Source organism: Heptranchias perlo, chromosome 5 (assembly GCF_035084215.1).
Source record: "Heptranchias perlo isolate sHepPer1 chromosome 5, sHepPer1.hap1, whole genome shotgun sequence".
NCBI classification, from domain to species: Eukaryota; Metazoa; Chordata; class Chondrichthyes; order Hexanchiformes; family Hexanchidae; genus Heptranchias; species Heptranchias perlo.
In genome coordinates, this window is record NC_090329.1 from 130,987,050 (window position 1) to 131,010,597 (window position 23,548).

At 44.1% G+C, this 23,548-nt stretch overlaps 1 protein-coding gene across 3 annotated transcripts in view; it reads left to right on the forward strand.

The window, feature by feature from the left end:
• Positions 1-23,548, forward strand: part of LOC137322123 (cullin-9) — a 344,721-nt gene that overhangs the window by 20,716 nt on the left and 300,457 nt on the right. For all 3 annotated transcript variants that reach the window (XR_010962966.1, XM_067985222.1, XM_067985223.1), the window contains exon 2: positions 20,530-21,171. Coding sequence is in view for 2 of the 3 variants with exons in the window: in XM_067985222.1 (XP_067841323.1) it covers positions 20,541-21,171 (631 nt within the window). In the remaining variant the exon portion in view is untranslated. The remainder of the gene's footprint in view (positions 1-20,529; positions 21,172-23,548) is intronic.

The following is a 23,548-nucleotide window of genomic DNA, read 5'->3' on the forward strand; positions in this document are numbered from 1 at the left end:
GTTGAGAAAGCTGTTAAAAAAGCATATAGGATCATGGGTTTTATTAATAGAGGCATAGAGTACAAAAGCAAGGAAGTTATGCTAAGCTTTTATGAAACACTGGTTAGTCCTCATCTGGAGTATTGTGTTCAGTTCTGGGAGCCACTGTTTAGAAAGGATGTCAAGGCCTTAGAGGGTGTGCAGAAGAGATTTACTAGAATGGTGCCAGGGATGAGGGGTTGGAGAAGTTGGGGTTCTCCTTAGACCAGAGAAGGTTAAGGAGATATTTGATAGAGGTGTTCAAAATCATGAACGGTTTTAACAGAGTAAATAAGGAGGAACTGTTTCCAGTGGCAGAAGGGTCGATAAGCAGAGGGGACAGATTTAAGCTGATCGTCAAAAGAGCCAGTGGCGATATGAGGAAACGTTTTTTTCTGCAGCGAGTTGTAATGATCTGGAATGGAATGCACTGCCTGACAAGGTGGTGGAAGCAGATTCAGTAGCAACTTTCAAAAGGGAATTGGATAAATACTTGAAGGGGGAAAATTTATCGGGCTAAGGGGAAAGAGCAGAGGAATGGGGCTAATTGGATAGCTCTTTCAAAGAGCCTCCTGTGCTGTATCAACCCTAAAGTTGTATGATGTTTCTAAAACCTGGATTACAATATTAGAGGTTTCCAGTAAAAACTTGACAAATCAAAAGTTTGTGGTGATGGCAAGTTGAAGTTTAGGGGAGGGGTTTTGGAGTAAGGTGAGGAACAAGCGTGGAGTGTTAACTAGTTAGATATAGATTTTGTTCAGAAATACAGCAGCATTTAAATAGACTGGGGAAATGATGCACAAAATATTATTTGATTCTTGTGCTGGTGACTGTCGGAAACTGCATACATGAGGTGCACACAGATGTGGTTTGATAAAGTTTGATAGTTAATTGTAATTTATTTGAATTGACCTTAATTATGCTCCATTGTAATATATGGGAGTATTTGCAATGAATAACAATGTCTGTGGGAACACAAGATTATGGAATTGAGATAGTGGGACTGCAGAATTGGCCACCATCTCAATTTCAGCTTGATAAATTTGGAGGTGGGGGGGGGGGCGCGCGGCGCGGTGCAGAGAATGACGCTGATACTATGAACATGCCATAAGCTTTCAATTAATGTTTTACTATCCGGCCCTAAAGTTCATGGCAGCTGTTGTGATCTTTCGAGTTTAAATTTCCTCTCTGGAACATTTGTGAAGCAGTCACGGTGAGAATGATCCTAAAAGTTTAATGTGTAATTTGGAATGGAGCTGGCAGGGTTTTGTGTGTTGGACAGGTGGATGTTTCAGAGGAAGTTTTGCATAACGGTTGAATTTTTTTCCTTTGCATGTTATCCCCTCCTCTCTGGAAAATGCTGATTCTTTCATGGATAAGATTCCACAGTGCTGGCAGCTCACTGGTGCCTCACCTAAGGGTCCATTCCTTATTTATTACCCTAGACGTGAGTGTTGGTAGATTATTTTACCGTGGAGGCACCATAGCAGAGTCAGATTGTGTCCTCCGCAACTTGCATTTATATAGCGCCTTCAACGTAGAAAATATCCTGAGGTGCTTCACAGAAGTGTAAACAGAAACAATGAATGCTGAACCAAAGAAGGGATGATCAAAAATTTGGTCAAGGAGGTAGGTTTTAGAGGAGGAGAGGGATGTGTTGAGGCAGAGGGGTTTATGGAGGAAATTCCAGAGTGTGGGGCCTAGAGGCACTTCTGCCAATGGTGGGGTGAAGGGGGGGTGCACAGAATTGGATCAACCTAGAGTTGTAAGGGAGTTATAGGGTTGGAGGAGATTACAGAGATAGGGAGGGATAAAGATGAGAATTTTAAATTGGAGGCTTTGGGGGACTGGGAGCCAATGTAGGTTAGCAAAGGCAGGACTGATGGATGCAAGGGATGTGGTGTGGGATTGGATATGGGCAGCATAGATTTGGATGAGCTGAAATTCATAGAGGATGGTGGTTGGGAGGCCGATCAGGAGAGCATTAGAATAATCGAGACTGGAGGTGACAAAGGGATGGATGAAGGTTTCAGCGTCAGGGGTGTAGGTGGGTGATGTTAGTGGTGGAAGTGGACAGTCTTGGTGATGAACAGGATATGGGGTCAGAAGCTCAGTTTGGGAACAATCTGGTTCACCTTGGGGAGAGGGATGTGGTGGGGGTCAAAAACGATGACTTCATTTAACAATGTTTAACTGGAGAAAATTATGGCTTATCCATGACTGGATATCGGAACAGCGGTCTGACAACAGAGGCAGTAGAGGTATCGAGAGCTGTGGTGGAAAGGGGTAGAGCTGTGTATCGTCAGTGTACGTGTGGAACCTGATCCCGTTTCTGTGGTTGATGTTGCCAAGGGGTAGCATATAGATGAGGAAACGGAGGTAGGTCAATGATTGATCCTTGGGGAACTCCAGAAGTAACGGAGCAGGAGACTCAGAGAAGCCGTTGCTGGAGATGCTTTGGCTGTGGTCAGATAGGTGAGTGGAACCAAGCAAAGGGTTCCTTCTGTGCTGTAACCATAGAATGGTTACAGCACGGAAGGAGGCCATTCGGCCCGTCGAGTCAGTGCCGGCTCTATGCAAGAGCAATCCAGCTAGTCCCACTCCCCCACCCTATCTCCGTAGCTCTGCAAATTTTTTCCCTTCAAGTACTTATCCAGTTCCCTTTTAAAAGCCATGATTGAATCTGCCTCCATCACCCCCTCAGGCAGTGCATTCCAGATCACAACCACTTGCTGTGCAAAAAAGTTTTTCCTCATGTCACCTTTGGTTCTTTTGCCAATCACCTTAAATCTATGTCCTCTGGTTCTTGGTTCTCTAATTTCCCTGCAAATTTGCCACTCTATCTCCTTCCCACTAGTTGGTGGCCTTTAGTGTAATGGCATCTCTATATTGTTTCTCAACTCTAACCAAATAGATTCTGTCCTTGACCCCTGCAGAACATCCTCTCTCTCCAGCATTGCAATATTCTCCTTAATCAATACTGTCACCACACCCCCCCTTTCTTTCCTTCCCTATCTTTCCTGAACACCTTGTATCCAGGAATATTTAGTACCCAATCCTGCCCTTTCTTGAGCCAGGTCTCCTTTATCGCTACATCATCATATTCCCATGTGGCTAATTGCGCCTGCAGCTCTCCACCCTGTTTAACACGCCTCATGCGTTCACACACATGCACTGTAAACCTATCTTCGACTTTCTTGTACTCTCTCTTAGTCTGGTCCCATTTACTACCAGACTATTTCTTGCTTTAGTGCTATCTTTCTCTCCCAATCCTTTGTGCCCCTTGTTTCTCCTTTCCAATGTTACATCCTGGTGCCCATTCCCCAGCCAAATTAGTTTTAACCCCCCCACTGCCCAACAGCACTAGCGAGCCTCCCCGCGAGGATATTGGTCCCGGCTCCGTTGAGGTGCAACCCGTCCAGCCTGTACAGGTCCCACCTCCCCCAGAACTGGTCCCAGTGCCCCAGGAATATAAAGCCCTCCCTCCTGCACCATCTCCCCAGCCACCCATTCATCTGCTGTATCCTCCTATTTCTACGCTCGCTAGCACGTAGCACTGGCAGTAATCCGGAGATTACTACCTTTGAGGTCCTCCTTCTTAATTTCTTTCCTAACTCCTTAAAATCTGCCTGCAGGACCTCATCCCTTTCTACCTATGTTGTTGGTACTGATATGGACCACGACCCCTGGCTGTTCACCCCCCCCCCTCCCACCCAGAACGTTCTTCAGCCTCTCAGTGACATCCTTGTCCCTGGCACCAGGTTTCTTTTCCATCCTTTAAGTGTCTCTCTGTTCACCTTCACTTTCTCCGTATTTTCGCTCACTCTCAACTTTGTATCTGATCTTTCTTCCCCCCCCACCCCCCCCACCACACTATTTATCCTTCCAGCTCCTTTCTTCTGTATATTTTGCTCTACGTGCAAACATCCTATTCCCATTTACTGAACTTGGAACTTCAAAAAAAAACAGCTGGAGAACTTACCAGGATGAGAGCTAAAAAGTACCTGATGAGAGGTGGGAATTTGGGCCAGGTTACAAGAGGTTGTTGAGGTGGTGGCAGTGGTGCTCGGGTCAGGCCTGGGAGGGACCAGTGGATCCAGAGCTGTGACTGGTACTGGTATTGGTGTGCTGAAATCTACCAAGACACTTGTATGAAAAAGAAGCTGGGGGCACAGTCCTGAAATGGGGAGGTCTCAGGACTCCAGGTTTGGAAGGAGTGGAGCAGCAGGAGAGGGCCTGGGGGTTGAAGTAGAGCCTGAAGGACTAAGAAGGCAAGGGGTGGGAGGAACTTGTGCGTCCAGCATGTTTGCTTCTGGGGGCCAGGAAAGTGATGCCCTTGCAAGTCAGGGACACACAGGGGTACGACTGCATACCAGCAATGTAAGTTTTAAGAGGGCACAAGGATCATTCAGCATCAGAACCAGACCAGGCTCGCCAAGTGCTGATCCTGCTGGTGAAAGCAGGAGAAATGCTCAGCAAATTCATGGCGATAACTTACAATTACATAGTGTCTTTAACAAAGATATATCCCAGTGTTTTGCAAATAGGCATAAGAAAATAGATATCAAGCCAGAAAGGGAAATATTACGACGTTAGATATGGGTTTTTGAGGAGATTTTTATTTTTAAGAAAGAGGTGGAAAAGTTCGGGGAGAGAGTTTGAAAGAAAGAACTGGGCTGCTGAGGGTTCTGCCACAAGTGAGGGGGATGCAAGGAAGGCCAGGATCAGTGATCCCACTGAACTACTTGGTGGAGGAGGATAATGTGGTCGACTGTGTCAAAAGTGGCAGAGAGGATGAGGAGGGATAATGCACCTCAGTCACAGAGCATGTCCTTTGTGACTTTAGGACAATTTTGGTGACTGGCAGGGAAGGAAGGTTGGAGATGGGGCTGTAGTTTGCAAGGACAGAGGGTGTTTTTTGAAGAAGGGAGTGATGATGGCAATTTTGAAAGGGAGAGGGGCAGTACCTGAGGAGAGGGAATGGCTTACAATGTTAGCGAGCATAGGGGCTAGTAAGCAAAATAAAGATTTTGTATTTACAAGGTCTCTCAGTTGGAATCTTGTTTGTTCACCATTGGCTGGAGTTGTGAACATGTCAGAGTAACATGAACAAAGAGATTCCTTCTGTATTTATGTTGTACCATAGAGGTCTTGGATTTGGTCCGGTTAGGTACTGATTGTAGCTCATCTCCAGGTATTTGCAGTGATTGAGTAAATACTCCCTAGACTAAACAAGATTAATCATATCGTTTTGAAGCAGACTGATTTTCTTTGCCAGTATTGGGGGAAACCATATTTTTTATTGGCTTGGGATGATTTTTGTACTGCCAGCACAGTGAAATACATATTAAAGCTTGAGTCCATTCATCTTGTATACCAGGACTGCTCGGGCAGTACCTTCCTGTTAGTGAGAGAGGAAGTATTAAGAAGATGATCTGGATGTGAGGATAATGAAGTTAGCTCCAAGATAAAGGTAGATGAGGTATGCACTGAATCTAATTTTTGTGAAAGATTGTCCACTGTCATCCATCTTATTTGATGTCTTCAGTATTAGTGTTGGATGACATGGTAAGGGACACTCAATGTCTCTGTCAGGTAATTATGAAAGAATTGTGGGATCTGACCGGTTTCAAGTCATATAAGATTTTTATTATATGCTTTTGTTTAAATTGTAATGAGGCCTGCGCTCTTAAGATTTTTAGATTGGATGCCATGGCTACAGTTTTGTATTTTTGTCCTTTTTACTTTGCACGCATATAGGCAGCGTAATCAGATAACTGTGGCTAGAATTATTACATGTTAATGTCAGATTTAATCTAGTTTCTGTTGACTGATTTCTGGACTACTGTTGTCCATGCTTGTGTGGTGGGCAGGAAGGAGAATAGGTGAAACAAATGCACAGACCCCATCTGGAGTATAAGTGCTAGCTTCAAAGAACGGCCCACACAGTTTATATTAATTATCCCAATTAGGAGAAAATTAGTTTAATTAATTTCTCAGACAATATCTGCAAGTTTGTTTCTGTGAGAAAGGGATGGCCATTATCTGTAATAGCTGTCTGAATGGAGGTATCTTTCAGGAAAGCTATTGCTATGTCAACATCTGTGGCATGAAAGGTTAATTTAGCATAAAGGTTTTGAGATTGCTACTCGTTTTCAGTCCACCTGCCCCTGCCTCAGCTCATCATCTGCTGAAACCCTCATCCATGCCTTTGTTACTTCCAGACTGGACTATTCCAATGCTCTCCTGGCCAGCCTCCCATCTTCTACCCTCCATAAAGTTGACCTCATCCAAAACTCTGCTACCCGTTTCCTAATTCTCACCAAGTCCCGTTCTCCCATCACCCCTGTGCTCACTGACCTGCATTGGCTCCCGGTCCGGGAATGCCTTGATTTTAAAATTCACATCCTTGTTTTCAAATCCCTCCATGGTCTCGCCCCTCCCTATCTCTGTAACCTCCTGCAGCCCTGCCACCCTCCGAGATCTCTGCATTCCTCCAATTCTTGCCTCTTGCGTATCTCCGATTTTAATCGCTCCACTGTTGGTGGTCGTGCTTTCAGCTGCCTAGGCCCTAGGAATTCTGAAATTCCCTCCCTAAACCTCTCTACCTCTCCGCCTTTAAGATGCTCCTTAAAACCTACCTCTTTGACCAAGCTTTTGGTTATCTGTCCTAATACCTCCTTATGTGGCTGGGTATCAGATTTTGTTTGATAGCGCTCCTGTGACGAGCCTTAGGACAATTTACTACATTAAAGGCGCTATATAAATGCAATCTTGTTGTATTTGTTGTCACTGTGGTGAGATGGATTCATTAAACCCAGAACCGAGCGCTGATTGAATATACAGTATTTTACCTCCACTGTTCAAGCCTACATTCATTGTACAATGTTGTATGCTGTGTTGCATGATGTGATGCTAGTGCAGCTTAATTTAAGTATCTCACTGAAGATGCTAAGATAACATTTTTAAACTTCTGCTGCAGACAAACAAGGTTCGATCCTACCCTCAGCACATGCAAGTTCAGCACCCCTGTGAGAAAGCCCTCATCTGTCTAATTTGTATTAAGGAGCCAGTATCAGGCACACGACATGTAGCCCAAAACATCTTGCTTTGCAGTACCCCAAAGGAGCTTCACATAGAATTACATAAAATTTACAACACAGAAACAGGCCATTTTTAAAATTCGTTCATGGGATGTGGGCATCGCTGGCGAGGCCGGCATTTATTGCCCATCCCTAATTCACCTTGAGAAGGTGGAGCTGAGCCGCCTTCTTGAACCGCTGTAGTCCGTGTGGTGAAGGTTCTCCCATAGTGCTGTTAGGAAGGGAGTTCCAGGATTTTGGGACGGCAATATATTTCCAAGTCGGGATGGTGTGTGACTTGGAGGGGAACATGCAGGTGGTGTTCCCATGTGCCTGCTGCTCTTGTCCTTCTAGGTGGTAGAGGTCACGGGTTTGGGAGGTGCTGTCGAAGCAGCCTTGGCGAGTTGCTGCAGTGCATCCTGTGGGTGGTACACAGTGCAGCCACAGTGCGCTGTTTTGTCCATGTTTGGACCAAGGCTGTAATGAGGTCTGGAGCCAAGTGGTCCTGGCGGAACCCAAACTGAGCATCGGTGAGCAGGTTATTGGTGAGTAAGTGTCGCTTGATAGCACTGTCGACGACACCTTCCATCACTTTGCTGATGATTGAGAGTAGACTGATGGGGCGGTAATTGGCCGAATTGGATTTCTCCTGCTTTTTGTGGACAGGACATACCTGGGCAATTTTCCACATTGTCGGGTGGATGCCAGTGTTGTAGCTGTACTGGAACAGCTTGGCTAGAGGTGCAGCTCGTTCTGGTGCACAAGGCTTCAGCACTACAGCCGGGATGTTTTCGGGGCCCAGAGCCTTTGCTGTATCCAGTGCACTCAGCCGTTTCTTGATATCACATGGAGTGAATCGAATTGGCTGAAGACTGGCTTCTGTGATGGCGGGGATATCGGGAGGATGCCGAGATGGATCATCTACTCGGCACTTCTGGCTTAAGATGGTTGCAAACGCTTCAGCCTTGTCTTTTGCATACACGTGCTGGACTCCGCCATCATTGAGGATGGGAATGTTTGCAGAGCCTTCTCCTCCCGTTAGTTGTTTAATTGTCCACCACCATTCACGACTGGATGTGGCAGGACTGCAGAGCTTTGATTTGATCCGTTGGTTGTGGAATCGCTTAGCTTTGTCTATAGCATGTTGCTTCCGCTGTTTAGCATGCATGTAGTCCTGAGTTGTCGCTTCACCAGGTTGGCACCTCATTTTTCGGTACGCCTGGTGCTGCTCCTGGCATGCTCTTCTACACTCCTCATTGAACCAGGGTTGATCCCCTGGCTTGTTGGTAATGGTAGAGTGAGGAATATGCCGGGCCATGAGGTTACAGATTGTGCTGGAATACAATTCTGCTGCTGCTGATGGCCCACAGCGCCTCATGGATGCCCAGTTTTGAGCTGCTGGATCTGTTCTGAATCTATCCCATTTAGCACGGTGGTAGTGCCACACAACACGTTGGATGGTGTCCATAGTGCAAAGACGGGACTTCATCTCCACAAGGACTGTGCGGTGGTCACTCCTACCAATACTGTCATGGACAGATGCATTTGCGACAAGTAGATTGGTGAGGATGAGGTCAAGTAAGTTTTTCCTTCGTGTTGGTTCGCTCACCACCTGCCGCAGGCCCAGTCTGGCAGCTATGTCCTTCAGGACCCGGCCAGCTCGGTCAGCAGTGGTGCTACCGAGCCACTCTTGGTGATGGACATTGAAGTCCCCCACCCAGAGTACATTCTGTGCCCTTGCTACCCTCAGTGCTTCCTCCAAGTGGTACTCAACATGGAGGAGGACTGATTCATCAGCTGAGGTTGGGCGGTAGGTTGTCATCAGCAGGAGGTTTCCTTGCCCATGTTTGACCTGATGCCATGAGATCTCATGGGGTCCGGAGTCAATGTTGAGGACTCCCAGGGCCACTCCCTCCTGACTGTATGTCACTGTAGCACCACCTCTGGTGGGTCTGTCCTGCCGGTGGGACAGGACATACCCAAGGATGGTGATGGAAGAGTCTGGGACGTTGGCTGAAAGGTATGATTCTGTGAGTGTGGCTATGTCAGGCTGTTGCTTGACTAGTCTGTGGGACAGCTCTCCCAATTTTGGCACAAGTCCCCAGATGTTAGTGAGGAGGACTTTGCATGGTCGACTGGGCTTGGTTTGCCTATTTCAGTGTTTCTGCTCCACACAAGCCTCCTCCCACTCTACTTCATCTAACCCTATCAGCATATCCTTCTATTCCTTTGTCCCTAATGTACTTATTTAGCTTCCCCTTCAATGCATCTATGCTATTCGCCTCAACCTCTCCATGTGGGAGCAAGTTCCACGTTCTAACCACTCTACTAGTCACCCTCTGGGTCCCTGGCCAATTTCGCTCTCCTGCTTTCCCTGAGTCCCGGGGTCAACCCTACTACTGCCCAATGATGAGATCAGCTAACTCACTCCACAAATGGAGGACAGCCTGGGACCTTCCTGCTGGAACGGATCACTAACACACTGAGTGCTGTATTCGCCTGCAGAGCTTTCAGGGAGACGAGCACCGTCTTACAAGGGGATCTTTAAAGCAGAGATTTGAAAAAGCAAATCGTTTGGTCCAAGTAAGAGAAAGAGAAATTCTAAATTTACCATACAATAAAGGTCTAAGCAATTGGTCGATCAGATGGAAGCGCCGCTGTCACTGTTTGTAGTCCACATTTTAACTTTAGCAAGGATAGACATATGGATTTTGAGGTGTCTCAATTTATCAATTTCTAAGCCAGTTATAAGCACTCAGAAAAGGGCTCTAAGAACCTCAAAGCAGTTTAAAGTATCAGAGTTTAGTACCTTGTCGTAATTATATCTGCAGATTTAACTTGCTTTAGAGTACATTTTTTGTTGTTTTGAACAATTTGTACTTAGCCTGAGAAATTAGCATGTTATTGTGTTTTTTTGCCTGCCAAAGAAATCAAGAGTATACAATTGGTATTCTGTACTATTTCTGGTATTACCCAGTGGTAACATGGGACAAATTATATCCCATTCGCTGCACTCATATGGTTGTTTCAGTTCATGAGATATGAACTGCTCGCAAAAGCTGTCTTTAGCAGTGAGCACAAGTAAAGAGTGTTGGGAGAGGGCAGAAGTGGTTGGGAATGTGCTTTTGACACCCATTTTGACCAATGGATTAATCAGTGGGATATGGTAGTCAGCACCCTGACGTTGTAGAATTATAGCTTTGCATGGAGAGGAGGCCTCGAATGTATTGGAAGACTCAAAGGCTGTTTGTCCCAGTTGTTGATTCATTTCAGTTCCTAGGAGTCCTTTGCAGCTAAGGGGTATCAATGACAAGAGTTCCAATCCAGGTTAAGTGCATAAGATGTCTTCAAACAGTTCTTTTTCATGGTTCAGCATAGAGGGGTTTCCTGCTGCCTGTTGCGAGATTCAAGAACAAATAATGCAGGCTGGAGACCTCCATCCTTCAACCACCTGTTGCTGAGTGTCCCGAAGGGAAAGTCAACCTTCCTGGGAAGCACATCTCTTTGCCAAAGTCCTTCACATAAGGACTTGGATTAAGCTGCTGGTGAGAAGTAAGCTCTGTACAAACATTATATAGAAGGTACAGCACAGAAACAGGTCATTCGGCCCACTTGATCTATGCTGGTGGTTTATGCTCCACACGAGCCACCACCCTCCCTACTTCATCTAACCCTATCAGCGTATCTTTCTGTTCCTTTTTCCAGCTCTAGTCAACGACCTTTCCGGTAGGGTGGTCCTGGCTGGACAAACAATGGGAAGCATAACCAGTATTGTGTCTTGTTACGTTGCATGTTTTTATCTGGTTAAACTCCAGCAATACCTTTCTCAGAAGTTTGTATGGAGACTGTTAAACATGGTCCTGGATTTCCACATATGTCAGATACCTGGCTGACCTCCCCCCTGCCCCCGGCAACAAATGAAGTTGTAAAATTTGGTGCATCACTTACCATAGCAGGTACAGCACAGGAGGAGGACGGTCAGCCCATTGTGCCTGTGCCTGCTCTTTGAAAGAGCGATCCAATTAGTCCCATTCCCCTGCTCTTTCCCCATAGCCCTGTAAATTTTTTCCCTTCAAGTATTTATCCGATTCCCTTTTGAAAGTTACTATTGAATATATAGTAGAAGAAGATGCTGCCAAAGTCACAGTAGAAGAGGAGGTAGTTGAGATACTGGATGGGCTAAAAATTGATAGAGGTGGTACTAGAAAGGCTGGCTGTAATTAAAGTAGATAAGTCACCAGGTCCGGATGAGATGCATTCTAGGTTGCTGAGGGAAGTAAAGGTGGAAATTGAGGAGGTATTGGCCATAATCTTCCAATCATCCTTAGATACGGGGGTGGTGCCAGAGGACTGGAGAATTGCAAATGTTACACACGGACTGCAGCGGTTCAAGAAGGCGGCTCACCACCACCTTCTCAAGGGCAATTAGGGATGGGCAATAAATGCTGGCCTCGCCACCGACGCCCACATCCCATGAACGAATTAAAAAAAAAACACCCTTGTTCAAATAAGGATGTAAGGATAAACCCAGCAACTACAGGCCAGTCAGTTTACCCTCGGTGGTGGGGAAGCTTTTAGAAACGATATTCTGGGCCAAAATTAAGTCACTTGGACAAGTGTGGATTAATTAAGGAAAGCCAGCATGGAATTGTTAAAGGGAAATAGTGTTTAACTAACTTGATTTGAGTTTTTCGATGAGGTAACGGAGGGGGTTGGTGAGGGCAATGCGGTCGATGTGATGTATATGGACTTCCAAAAGTCGCTTGAAGTGTCAGCAAAATTGAAGCCCATGGAATAAAAGGGGCAGTGGCAGCATGGATACGAAATTGACTAAGTTACAGGAAATAGAGAGTAGTGGTGAACAGTTGTTTTTCGGACTGGAGGCAGGTGTGCAGTGGTGTTCGCCAGGGGTCGGTACTAGGACCACTGCTTTCCTTGATATATATTAATGACTTGGACTTGGGTGTACAGGGCAAAATTTGCAGATGACACAAAACTTGGAAGTGTAGTGAACAGTGAGGAGGATAGTGATAGACTTCAAGAGGACATAGACAGGCTGGTGGAATGGGGGAACACGTGGCAGATGAAATATAACGCAGAGAAGTCGAAGTGATATGTTTTGGTAGGAAGAACGAGGAGAGGCAATATAAAGTAAGGGGTACAACTCTAAAAGGGGTACAGGAGTAGAGAAACTTGGTGTATATGTGCACAGGCCGTTGAAGGTGCAGGTTGAGAAAGCGGTTAAAAAAGCACGGAGAGGCATTGAGTAAAAAAAGCAAGGATGTTATGATGAACCTTTATAAAACACTGGTTCAGCCGCAACTGGAGTATTGTGTCCGGTTCTGGGCACCGCACTTTAAGAAGGATGTGAAGCCTTAGAGAGGGTACAGAAAAGAATGGTTCCAGGGATGAGGTTACATGGATAGAGTGGATAGAGATGTGCAAAATCATGAAGGGCCTAGACAGTGTAGATAGAGAAACTCTTCCCATTGGCGGACGGGTCAAGAACCAGAGGAAGCAGATTTAAAGGTGATAGGCAAAAGAATCAAAGGCGACATAAGGAAAAACTTTTTTACGCAGCGAGTGGTTATGATCTGGAAGGTGGTGGAGGCAGATTAAATAGTGGCTTTCAAAAGGGAATTGGATAAGTACTTGAAGGGAAAAAAATCTGCAGGGCTACAGGGATAGGGTGGGGGCGTGGGACTAACTGGATTGCTCTTGCAGACAGCCGGCACGGGCTTGACAGGCTGAATGGCCTCCTTCTGTGCTGTAACCATTCTATGAGTCTGCTTCCACCACCCTATCAGGCAGTGCGTTCCAGGTCTTAACAACTTGCTGCATAAAAAAAATGTTTCCTCATTTCGCCTCTGGTTCTTTTGCTAATCACCTTAAATCGGTGTCCTCTGGTTACTGACCCTTCTGCCACTGGAAACAGTTTGTTATTTACTCTATCAAAACCCTTCATGATTTTGAACAGCTCTATCAAACCTTCTCTGCCAAAGGAGAACAACTCCAGCTTCTCCAGTCTCTCCACACAGCTGAAGTCCCTCATCCCTGATACCATTCTAGTAAATCTCCTCTGCACCCTCTAAGGCCTTGACATCTTTCCTAGAATTGAACACAATACTCCAGCTGAGGTCTAACCAGTGTTTTATAAAGGTCTAGCATAACCTCCTTGCTGTTGTACTCTATGCCTCTATTAATAAAGCCAATAATCCCATATGCATTTCTACCAGCCGTATCAACTTGTCCTGCCACCATCAAAGATTTATGTACATACACCCCTAGGTCTCTCTGTTCCTGCTCTCCCTTTAAAATTGTGCCATTTAGTTTATATTGCCTCTCCTCATTCTTCCTAACTTGATGTATCACTTCCTGTGTTAAATTTCATCTGCCATGTGTCTGCCCATTTCATCAGTCTGTCTGTGTTCTCCTGAAGTCTGTTACTATTCTCCACATTGTTTACTACATTTCTGAGTTCTGTGTCTTCTGCAAACTTTGACCTCTGGAACACCACTGTATGCTTCCCTCCAGTCTGAAAAACAACCGTTCTGTCCCTTAGCCAATTTTGTATCCACGCTGCCATTGCCACTTTAATCCCATGGGCTTTAATTTTGCTAACCGGTCTATTATGTACTTTATCAAATGCCTTTTGAAAGTCCATATACACAACATCAACTGCACTACCCTCATCAACCCTCTCTGTTACTTCATCAAAGAACTGCAGCTACAGCAGATTATAATTTCGTAACAGGACATCGCTTATCAGATCTTAGTTACAACATTCCTGCTGACTGTTTTATCAAGACTCTACTCTTTACCGTACATTTCTGTTTTAGCCCCTCGCCTGTTGGTTTTGGAGAAGTTTACTCTGTTATATTTCACAGGTAAATGTACATTGTCTGCATGCCATTTGGCAGCAATGTTTCTAGCTGTGACTTAATGATATTGATTGGAGGTCCAGGAATGTTGTAATTAAGATCTGATAAGTGATAACCTGTTATGAAATTATGATCTGCTGTAGCTGTAGTTGTCACGAGAGCAGTTGGCAGGATGTTTAAAATAGTAGTTTATATTTTACTGGGTTGAAGTTTGCGTTTCTGTCAGAGACTGTGGGTCACTGAATTAGTATATTGGGGATACCTGTTTTAAAACTTATTGTGATATGTGGTATTGTTTGTTACACAAAACTTTTATACATTAGTAACCCAGTATCTTAAGAGGATGTATGTCATGAATGTACTTTCAGTGTAGTAGTAAAGTTGTCATCCTTGAATTTATGACCCAAATAATGCATAGTTGGCATTAGTGTATTTGAGCTAACATCCTGTAGTCAACATCGCATGTGGCCTGTTAATCATTAACAGGGTTACTTACCCCCTTTACTGAGAGTCAGTTTTATACTAACTAGTGCAAAACTTATCTATTCTGCTCAGCGAGAGTGAAATTCCTTTAATTTGTACCAATTATAAAGTAGTTTCATTCTTGCTGAGCACTGCGGGCAACTTCCATTAGTATAAATCTCTCTTGCCCTGCCTGTAGTGGTCATGGGATAGATGGCAATAATGAAGCAAGTAAAAAATAAAAATGAGAAAGAAGGGCAGTACGACATATGCTGGACAGCGATGCCCATTATGACTTTACAAACTTATAGTGATAATCCTGACTGGATAGTACTTTTCCCCACTTAAGAAACAAATTCAGACACTGACTTCCTTGCCTCTTGATGTGGTTGGGCTGTGGTAAAGTCTTGTGCAAACTTAACGAGGAGGAATCTGAACAAGGTGGTCATTGCTACAGCCTGTGCCTTTCCTTTTAGGTGGAAATCAGTCTGTTCTCTGATCCAAAGCTCATGTTACACAGAATTATTTGGGATTGTTTAGTGCCAGTTCTTTTAATACCACCTCTTCCTTGTTTCCTTTTGTTGGAGGATTGGATTGTTCAAAATGAAAATTTCTCTTAGGCTGTATTATCTACTCTTTCTAATGATCTTAATTGGATTTGCTAATGTATGTGAAATTGGTGGTGATCCAGGATTGCATTTATATTCTTACTGCAGCTCAAAGAACAAGGAGCTGTTGGTTTAAGTCTTGTTATTGGGCTGTGCAACTTCATCCTATACTTAGTGGTTGGTATATGCGCTAATGTTTCAATATAAACTCAGCAACAAGTGAAGAGCTAACTCGTCAGGCTACAGGACCACATCGGGTGAATAAGATCACATCACCATATAGCAGAAATTTTGGGTTGTCTTTTTAGAAAATTGCAATTGGTTGGAGGATTTGCTAACTGTAAATTACAAGCAGTGGAAAAACCTGTGGCACAAAGGTGATGTATTCCATTTGTATCAACCTTGAGGCAGGCAGGATCTTTAATCCTCATTTTTATCATACTAACGTTAATGTAGAGGGACTACTTCATTTTTAAAATTCCTTTATGAAAAGTTCTTGCAGTTTTGAAAAAACATTAATTTGCAAATAGAAGTGGACACATAGAATCATAGGTTACAGCACGAAAGGAGGCCATTTGGCACATCGAGTCCGTGCCGGCTCTATGCAAGAGCAATCCAGCTAGACCCACTCCCCCTGCAAATTTTTTCCTTTCAAGTACTTACCCTTTTGAAAGCCACGATTGACTCTACCTCCACCAACTGCCTCAGGCAGTGCATTCCAGATCCTAACAATTTGCTGTGTAAAAAAAAAGCTTTTCCTCATGTCACCTTTGCTTATCACCTTAAATCTATGTCCTCTGGTTCTTGACCCTTCCACCAATGGGAACAGTTTCTCTCTCTCTACTCTGTCTAGACCCTTCATGATTTTAAGTACCTCTATCAAATCTCCTCTCAACCTTCTCTGTTCCCCAGCTTCTTCAGTCTATCCACGTAACGAAAGTCCCCCATCCCTGGGATCATTCTAGTAAATCTTTTCTGCGCCCACTCCCAAGGCCCCTTCACATCTTTCCTAAAGTGCGGTGCCCCGAATTGGACACAATACTTCAGTCGTGGTGGAACCAGTATTTTATAAAGGTTCATCACGACTTCCTTGCTTTGTTCTCTATGCCTCTATTTATAAAGCCCAGGATTCCGTATGCTTTTTTAACCACTTTCTCAACCTGCCCTGTCACTCAACGATTTGTGCACATATACTCCCAGATCTCCGTTCCTGTACCCCTTTTAGAAATGAGCCCTTTAGTTTATATTGCCTCTCCTCGTTCTTCCTACCGAAATGTACCACTTCGCATTTTTCTGCGTTAAATTTCATCTGCCACATGTCCGCCCATTTCATCAGCCTGTCTGTGTCCTCTTGAAGTCTATCACTATCCTCCTCACTATTCACTACACTTCCAAGTTTTGTGTCATCTGCAAATTTTTAAATTGTGCCTTGTACATCCAAGCCGTTAATATATATCAAGAAAAGCAGTGGTCCTAGTACCGATCCCTGGGGAACACCACTGTACACCTTCAAATTGCTTGAAAGATTGTGATATGAACTTGTTTGTGGAGGTATTTTTCATTGCTGAAAAGTAGTTAAAACTCCGATTGGAAACCTACATTTGAAGCTATGAGGCTGCCCTTATATTGAAAGGATGTAATCCAATTGAGGGCTCAACGGATGTGCAAACTGCTCAAGCTTTGCTTATCCGTGTGGTCAAATGTAAGGAATCTTACAACACCAGGTTATAGTCCAACAAATTTATTTTAAAATCACAAGCTTTCGGAGATTATCTCCTTCGTCAGATGAAGGAGATAATCTCCGAAAGCTTGTGATTTTAAAATAAATTTGTTGGACTATAACCTGGTGTTGTAAGATTCCTTACATTTGTCCACCCCAGTCCATCACCGGCATCTCCATATCCGTGTGGTGTCATCTGACTGTTCTCTATTATTACAGGAACTGAGTCTGTTCTGTAAGAGTATGTCGTTTTTAGGAGAGTGGATAGTGTCATTATTTATAAAAGACTCGTTCATTTCACATTGCTCAAGGGCAAATAAAAATTCTACCACTGTCTAACTGTTTCTCGACCTCTCTGCCACAGATGCATTTAACGCGAGGGTTGCCCAAAGCTTCAAGGTATTGGTTCCAGAGATTCCTGAATGCTGGGTAGTGCCTTTCCCCCAGATTTAATATTGACCACAGCAGGTGGTTTTTGCAGGATTCGTCATGACCACATACCTATGGACCATGGTCACAAAGGTCTGGGCCAACATACACAAATTATCATCTAGCCTTAAAATAGGCTCAGCATAGAGACTCTTATATAACACAACAGCCACAAACTTGACGGTGCCTCAAGTCTTACACTATGGGAAATCCACCGTGAGAGAAATCTTTCAGCCTGCAATGGAGGGCCAAAGCAAATGTATGTGTCAGCTCATGAATTTACTGACCAGGGTTTCGAGTTTAAGGTTAGAGTTTTGCCTGTCCTCATGACTCTGAAGTAACATCTTCTTCATTGAATCATACAGACTGGTAATGTCCCAAGTTTGATCTCCGGCCTATGTTGAGTTAGTTGGAGGGCAAGATCTTTCAGTGAAAGCCTACCACCAGTAAGGGAGTTAATGCCTCAAAAATATAAACATTTAAAATTTAGGAAGAATTGTCTGTTTTTGTGCTGGAATAGGAAGCTTAATGTGATAATTGGCTCAAAGTCTCCAATTCCAGCATAGTATCTGCTGACCCAATCGGTGTAATCACTGGAATGTCACATCTAGATGCTTATTTTGTTCTTTCTCTTAGGTGATTTGAGTTTGTTCCAGATGGTAATTGGTTTCTGCTTTATAGTGTCTGACGATTCAGAATCTTCCTCCTCAAATATTCTTCCCTTTTCCTTCTCTGAAAGCTGTTACTCTTGACATTGGTGCCAGGGGCCCTCTGGACCTTGCACAAAGGCCATTCCTCATGAGAGCAATTGGGGGAGCTATTAAAAATCCTTTGGCCCAAATGACTTCGCCAGAAGTGAGTGATTTCTTTCCAGCTGATCTGAATCTTGCTTTATGCTAAGCTGTACAAAAAATCTTTGTTCTGAAAAATCCGCATGTTTGTGAAGTGACGATTATTTTAGGTCTGATGGATGTCATCTATTTCTTCTTGTGACTGACCCAAAGCTCAGAACTAGTTGCTTGAAAAGTTTTCATGTCTGTACAGACTACCACGGTGCTAATTTATGACCTTTTTGATTTCTGTTTACCTTTCTTTATGTAAAAAAATTTTTTTACATGAATTTTGCTTTTATATTGCAGTAAATTTTGCAATACATTCCAAAAATAGTCGTGTTTTCTAACTGAAACCAGTTTAGTCATCTTGTGTAAAATTGTTTATTCATGAGATTGTGGTAAAAAGCACCACCTAGCTAGCTTCCATCAACCTTTTCCTCTGTTACATCAAAGAGTATTATTTGTAGAGTTCTTTCAGAGGCATGTATGCATGCAGCTGAGCTTTGGAAGTGTAGTATTCTTGGACCTGGCATTCAGTAATTCCCAGTCTAAAGTCTGCATAAGGGCAGGATTAGGCTCAGATGTGATGTGCTCCATCGTTAAACACCTTGCCATCACCCAGTGTCTATTATCACACTTGAAGAATGGCCACTTGGACAAGATACAGGAGGACTGCAAGTGGCCATGAAGCTTGAGCCATGTCTTCAGGAGAAGTGGGGAGAGAAAATTCTCTCTGTGCATTCCACAGCAAGAGGCTAGGTGTGCTTTCTCTCAAGCTCCTCTGTTAGCCTGAGTTATCTTGGTTGACTTGGCTTTCATTTTTTTTGTTTTCTGTGAGATTGGGGATTTGGTATATGAAGAGTTGCTGGTGTGTGCTTGCAGTTTATAACTCTCACAGACTTTGAGTTGTGACAAACTGTTGGACTTCCAAAAGACTCAATAACAAGTGGCAGCTTTTTAATTGTTGGCTGTGCTTTTCTTTTGTTCAGTTTTTTTCCCCTCTCCTGAAAAGTAACTCATCCTGGGGTACAGTTTCAGTAGTTCTCCAGGTTGAAGTGACTGTTCTTTGGGTCCGGACAGTTTTAGCAAGCTATTTGACAGCTGGGAGGGGGAGGCGTTGCAGCTGAGCACAATCCTGTTTTCAAGCGGTATCTGTAAACCCAATGTGCGCTTACTGCAGAGGTGATTGGATAGCAGTCAGGAATGGGAATGCTTGCTGGTTTGCATTTTTCCTTCTCTTTCCCCTTCCCCTCCCCCCTACCACTTAGCCATAGGATGCTGAGGACAGTTGGAGTGCCCAACCACCACATGGCTTGAGATCAGCTGACTTGTTAAGGAACACTGATCACGTGAGATGCTTTTAGTCTTGCTGTGTTGATGCATGACTCAGTACCACATTGCTCAGTCACTGAGGAAAAGTTGGCAATGTACAGTCCCCACCACATACTACTTTCTTTGCAAAATATGAGAACTTATCAACCTTTCCTCACTGTTTGAACCTAACTGTAACCACGCTTGTAATTGCCGATACTGTAGCAGTAAATGGCAGATATTTGTATTATTTTCACGAGCTGTTTGAATTTCAACCCAGTGAAATCTACAGTGTGGAAGAGAAATGAGATAAAAGGCAGATTATTGTTATTTCCCTCTCTTCCCAGTGTACAGGTCTGTGAAATGAGCTGGAGAAGTACAAATCCGAAGACAGTCGCCCAAAATAGCTGGTGTGCTTTACCTGTTATAAGCGCCTTTGTAATTGACTTCATTGGTAATGGCAAATGGTTAGCTCCATTTGCCCAATATAGGCAGCTATCTGTGATTATTGTGGATGGTGTAAGTGGTGGAACTGTATGGGATTGGCAACGTTCTTCACAGCCCATCTGGCCAGTCCAGAGTTTTAAATATCATGTCGTCTTGTAGCCCTCAATCCCTTTCTCTGTCGAAGAGTCCTGCATATTTCTAAGTCAACAACCTTTGTAAAAATGCAATTTTAATTTTAAAAAGGTTTGTCTAATACAGCCTTTTTCTTAATCAAACATATGGGTGTTGTGTGGGCAGCTTGTTCCTATCACTGGAAACAGGGCAGGATCCTTTCATTCTTGGTGATTCAGTTCATTGCCAAAGCCTGATGAATTGTAATTGTTGAAATGAACTTTGTGCGCATTGTCTTGTCAAGTTGAGGTTATACTGAAGTACTTGACCTTCATTCATGCCCTTCAATTATTTAGCATATCCTTAAATTGGCAAGATTGCATACGTACGTAGCCATTCCTGCTGTGCCTGTCAAAATCCTGCACACGACTGCAACTAATATCAGATCTGCAGAAGAACCATAAAGATGTTGCATTTTGTTTTAAAAATAAATCATGCAGTTGTAGTAGAATTATTACAGGACGGTATGACCACTTGGTCAGACATGGGATCCTAGTAGCAAGTATTTTACATTTGGTGGATGACATTAGTTAAGTATTGTAAATGTAATTGTCACTTTCTGTGCAGGCAGTAACACAATGGGCGAACGGCGCAGTAAAAACCTTCTGGTCCAACTGGGACCAAAAATGCAAGCCTATCCAGAAGAGCTGATCCGACAGCGTCGTTCACACGATGGTCTTACAGAGTATCTCATTCGCTGGAATGTGCTGACTATAGATGACAGCGGAGGTGGAGGCAGCAGCAGTAATGGAGGAAATAGTTCATCTAGCGATAACAAAGTGGACAACATTTTGATGTGGATGTCAGCTGAAGACGTATATGCCAACTGTCCCACGCTCCTCGGGAAACGCAAACCCGAGGGCCAGAGAGTGAAAGAGGAACAGGAGCCAAGTGCCAGATCTTGCCCAGTGAGTGCAGACTCTGATGTCACATTTGATGATGTAGAGTTACTTGATATGAAGGAGGATGTAAAGCATTTGGTGCAAAGAGCGAGGCGACAGATGTCTCGCAAATCTGGACCAGACTCATCCTTGAACATTTCGCACACGATCCATGTTCTGAGTGCCTATGCTAGTATTGGCTCGCTGGTGGGTGTGTTCAAGGAGACGGGAGCTTTGGATGTGCTTATGGAATTACTCTGTAACAAGGAAACGCAGACGCGCAGGAGTGCTGGGAAGATGCTCCGGGCTCTCGCTTCCCATGATGCAGGTAGGATGTTTGTAGTTTAATAAAAGGAATTTCCAATACGTATGACTTAGTAATTCCTTTGGGAATGGTCTGACTCTTTGATTATCAGATCAGTATTTGGAAACATGAAACTGAGAGTGTGTGCTGTACTTGAAGACCCATTATTTTGTATTAACATCTGGAAGACATCCAGACCGAACTATAATCAGCATTTTGACCATTGTGGTTCTCAAAGATTGGAATAAATTATACTGAGTGTACAAGTGCTCATAGAATAGAATTCCCATATCACAATGTGATGGGTTTTTAAAACTGAGGCACCCACAAAAAATTCTCTTCGCATCCTGAGTGCCTGAACTATGGATACTGTCTCTTTTCTCTATATAGAATACAGCACAGAAGAAGGTTGTGCCATCAGTTTGAAAGGGCTATCCAGATAGTCCCACTCCTCTGCTCTTTCCCCATAGCCATGCAAAATTTTCCTCTTCAAGTGTTTATCCAATTCCCTTTTGAAAGTAATTTTTGAATTTGTTTCCACCACCCTTTCAGGCCGTGCATTTCAAATCATCATAATTCGCTGTGTAATTATTTTTTTCCTCATGTCGCCTCTGATTCTTTTGTCAATTACTTTAAATCTGTGTCCTGTGATTACCATCCCTTTTGCCACTGGAAACAGTCTCTCCTTATTTACTCTATCAAAACCATTCATGATTTTGAGCATCTTTATTAAATCCCTTTAACCTTCTCTGTTCCAAGGAGAACAACCCCAGCTTCTCTAGACTCTCCTGCATCAATCTAATTTTCTTTTATTTCTGTAAATTACTGACCATCTCTTTGCATTAATTGTTCGCATTCTAAGTTCACTGTCCCTGGCGTACTTGCACACTACTCCCTTCTTGTCCTTCTCACCCTCCAACGACCCATCGACACTCCTTATTTCTCTGTTTTACCCTGAATTTAATTATTACATCCTATAGTGGTTTTTCTGCTCCGAGCAGGCTCATAGACCGCAGATGCTTCCATAGTATTTGGATGTCCATGATGCTATGTTGATTGCTCAGCAGGTAGTTTAAGATTCAAACAGGCAGGAGTCACTAGGTCAGTTGTGTGGGAGGAAGGAGGAGGTTGGGAGAGTCTGGCGTAATGTAGCAGCATATCGAGAGTCTATGATAGAATTATAGCCATTCAATGTAGAATCATGGACATCCAGGTGCTATCAAAGAAGTTGTGGCCTATGAGCCTGCTTGGAGTAGAAAAACCAAAAACAGGTAATTTGGCCCATCTGGTCTTTTTTTTAATTCATTCATGGTATGTGGGCGTGCTGGCAGGGCAGCATTTATTGCCCATCCCTAATTGCTCTTGAGAAGGTGGTGGTGAGCCGCCGCCTTGAACCGCTGCAGTCCGTGTGGTGAAGGTCCTCCCACAATACTGTTAGATAGAGAGTTCCAGGATTTTGACTCGGTGGCGATGAAGGAACGGTGATATATTTCCAAGTCAGGATGTTGTGTGACTTGGAGGGGAATGTGCAAGTGGTGGTGTTCCCATGTGCCTGCCTCCCTTGTCCTTCTAGGTGGTAGAGGTCGTGGGTTTGGGAGGTGCTGTCGAAGAAACCCTGGCGAGTTGCTGCAGTGCATCCTGTGGATGGTACACACTGCATCCACGGTGCGCTGGTGGTGAAGGGAGTGAATGTTTAGGGTGATGGATGGGGTGCCAATCAAGCTGGCTGCTTTGTCCTTGATGGTGTCAAGCTTCTTGAGTGTTGTTGGAGCTGCACTCATTCAGGCAAGTGGAGTTATTCCATCACACTTCTGACTTGTGCCTTGTAGATGGTGGAAAGGCTTTGGGGAGTCAGGAGGTGAGTCACTCGCCGCAGAATACCCAGCCTCTGACCTGCTTTTGTAGTCACAGTATTTATGTGGCTGGTCCAGTTGTGTATCTGGTCAATGGTGATCCCCACGATGTTAATGGTGGGGGATTCAGTGATGGTAATGCTGTTGAATGTCAAGGGGAGGTGATTAGACTCAATCATTAGAGATGGTCACTGCCTGGCACTTGCCTGGCGCAGATGTTACTTGGCAATTATCAGCCCAGGTCTTGCTGCTTGCGGGCAGGGACAGCTTCATTATCTGAGGGGTTGCGAATGGAACTGAACACTGTGCAATCATCAGCGAACATCCCCACTTCTGAACTTATGGAGGCAAGGCCACTGATGAAGCAGCTGAAGATGGTTGGCCCCAGGACACTGCCCTGAGGAACTCCTGCAGCAATGTCCTGGGGCTGAAATGATTGGCCTCTGCCAACTTCTTATGTGCTAGGTATGACTCCAGCCACTGGAGAGTTTTTCTCTTGATTCCAATTGACTTCAATTTTACTCGGGTTCCTTGATGCCACACTCAGT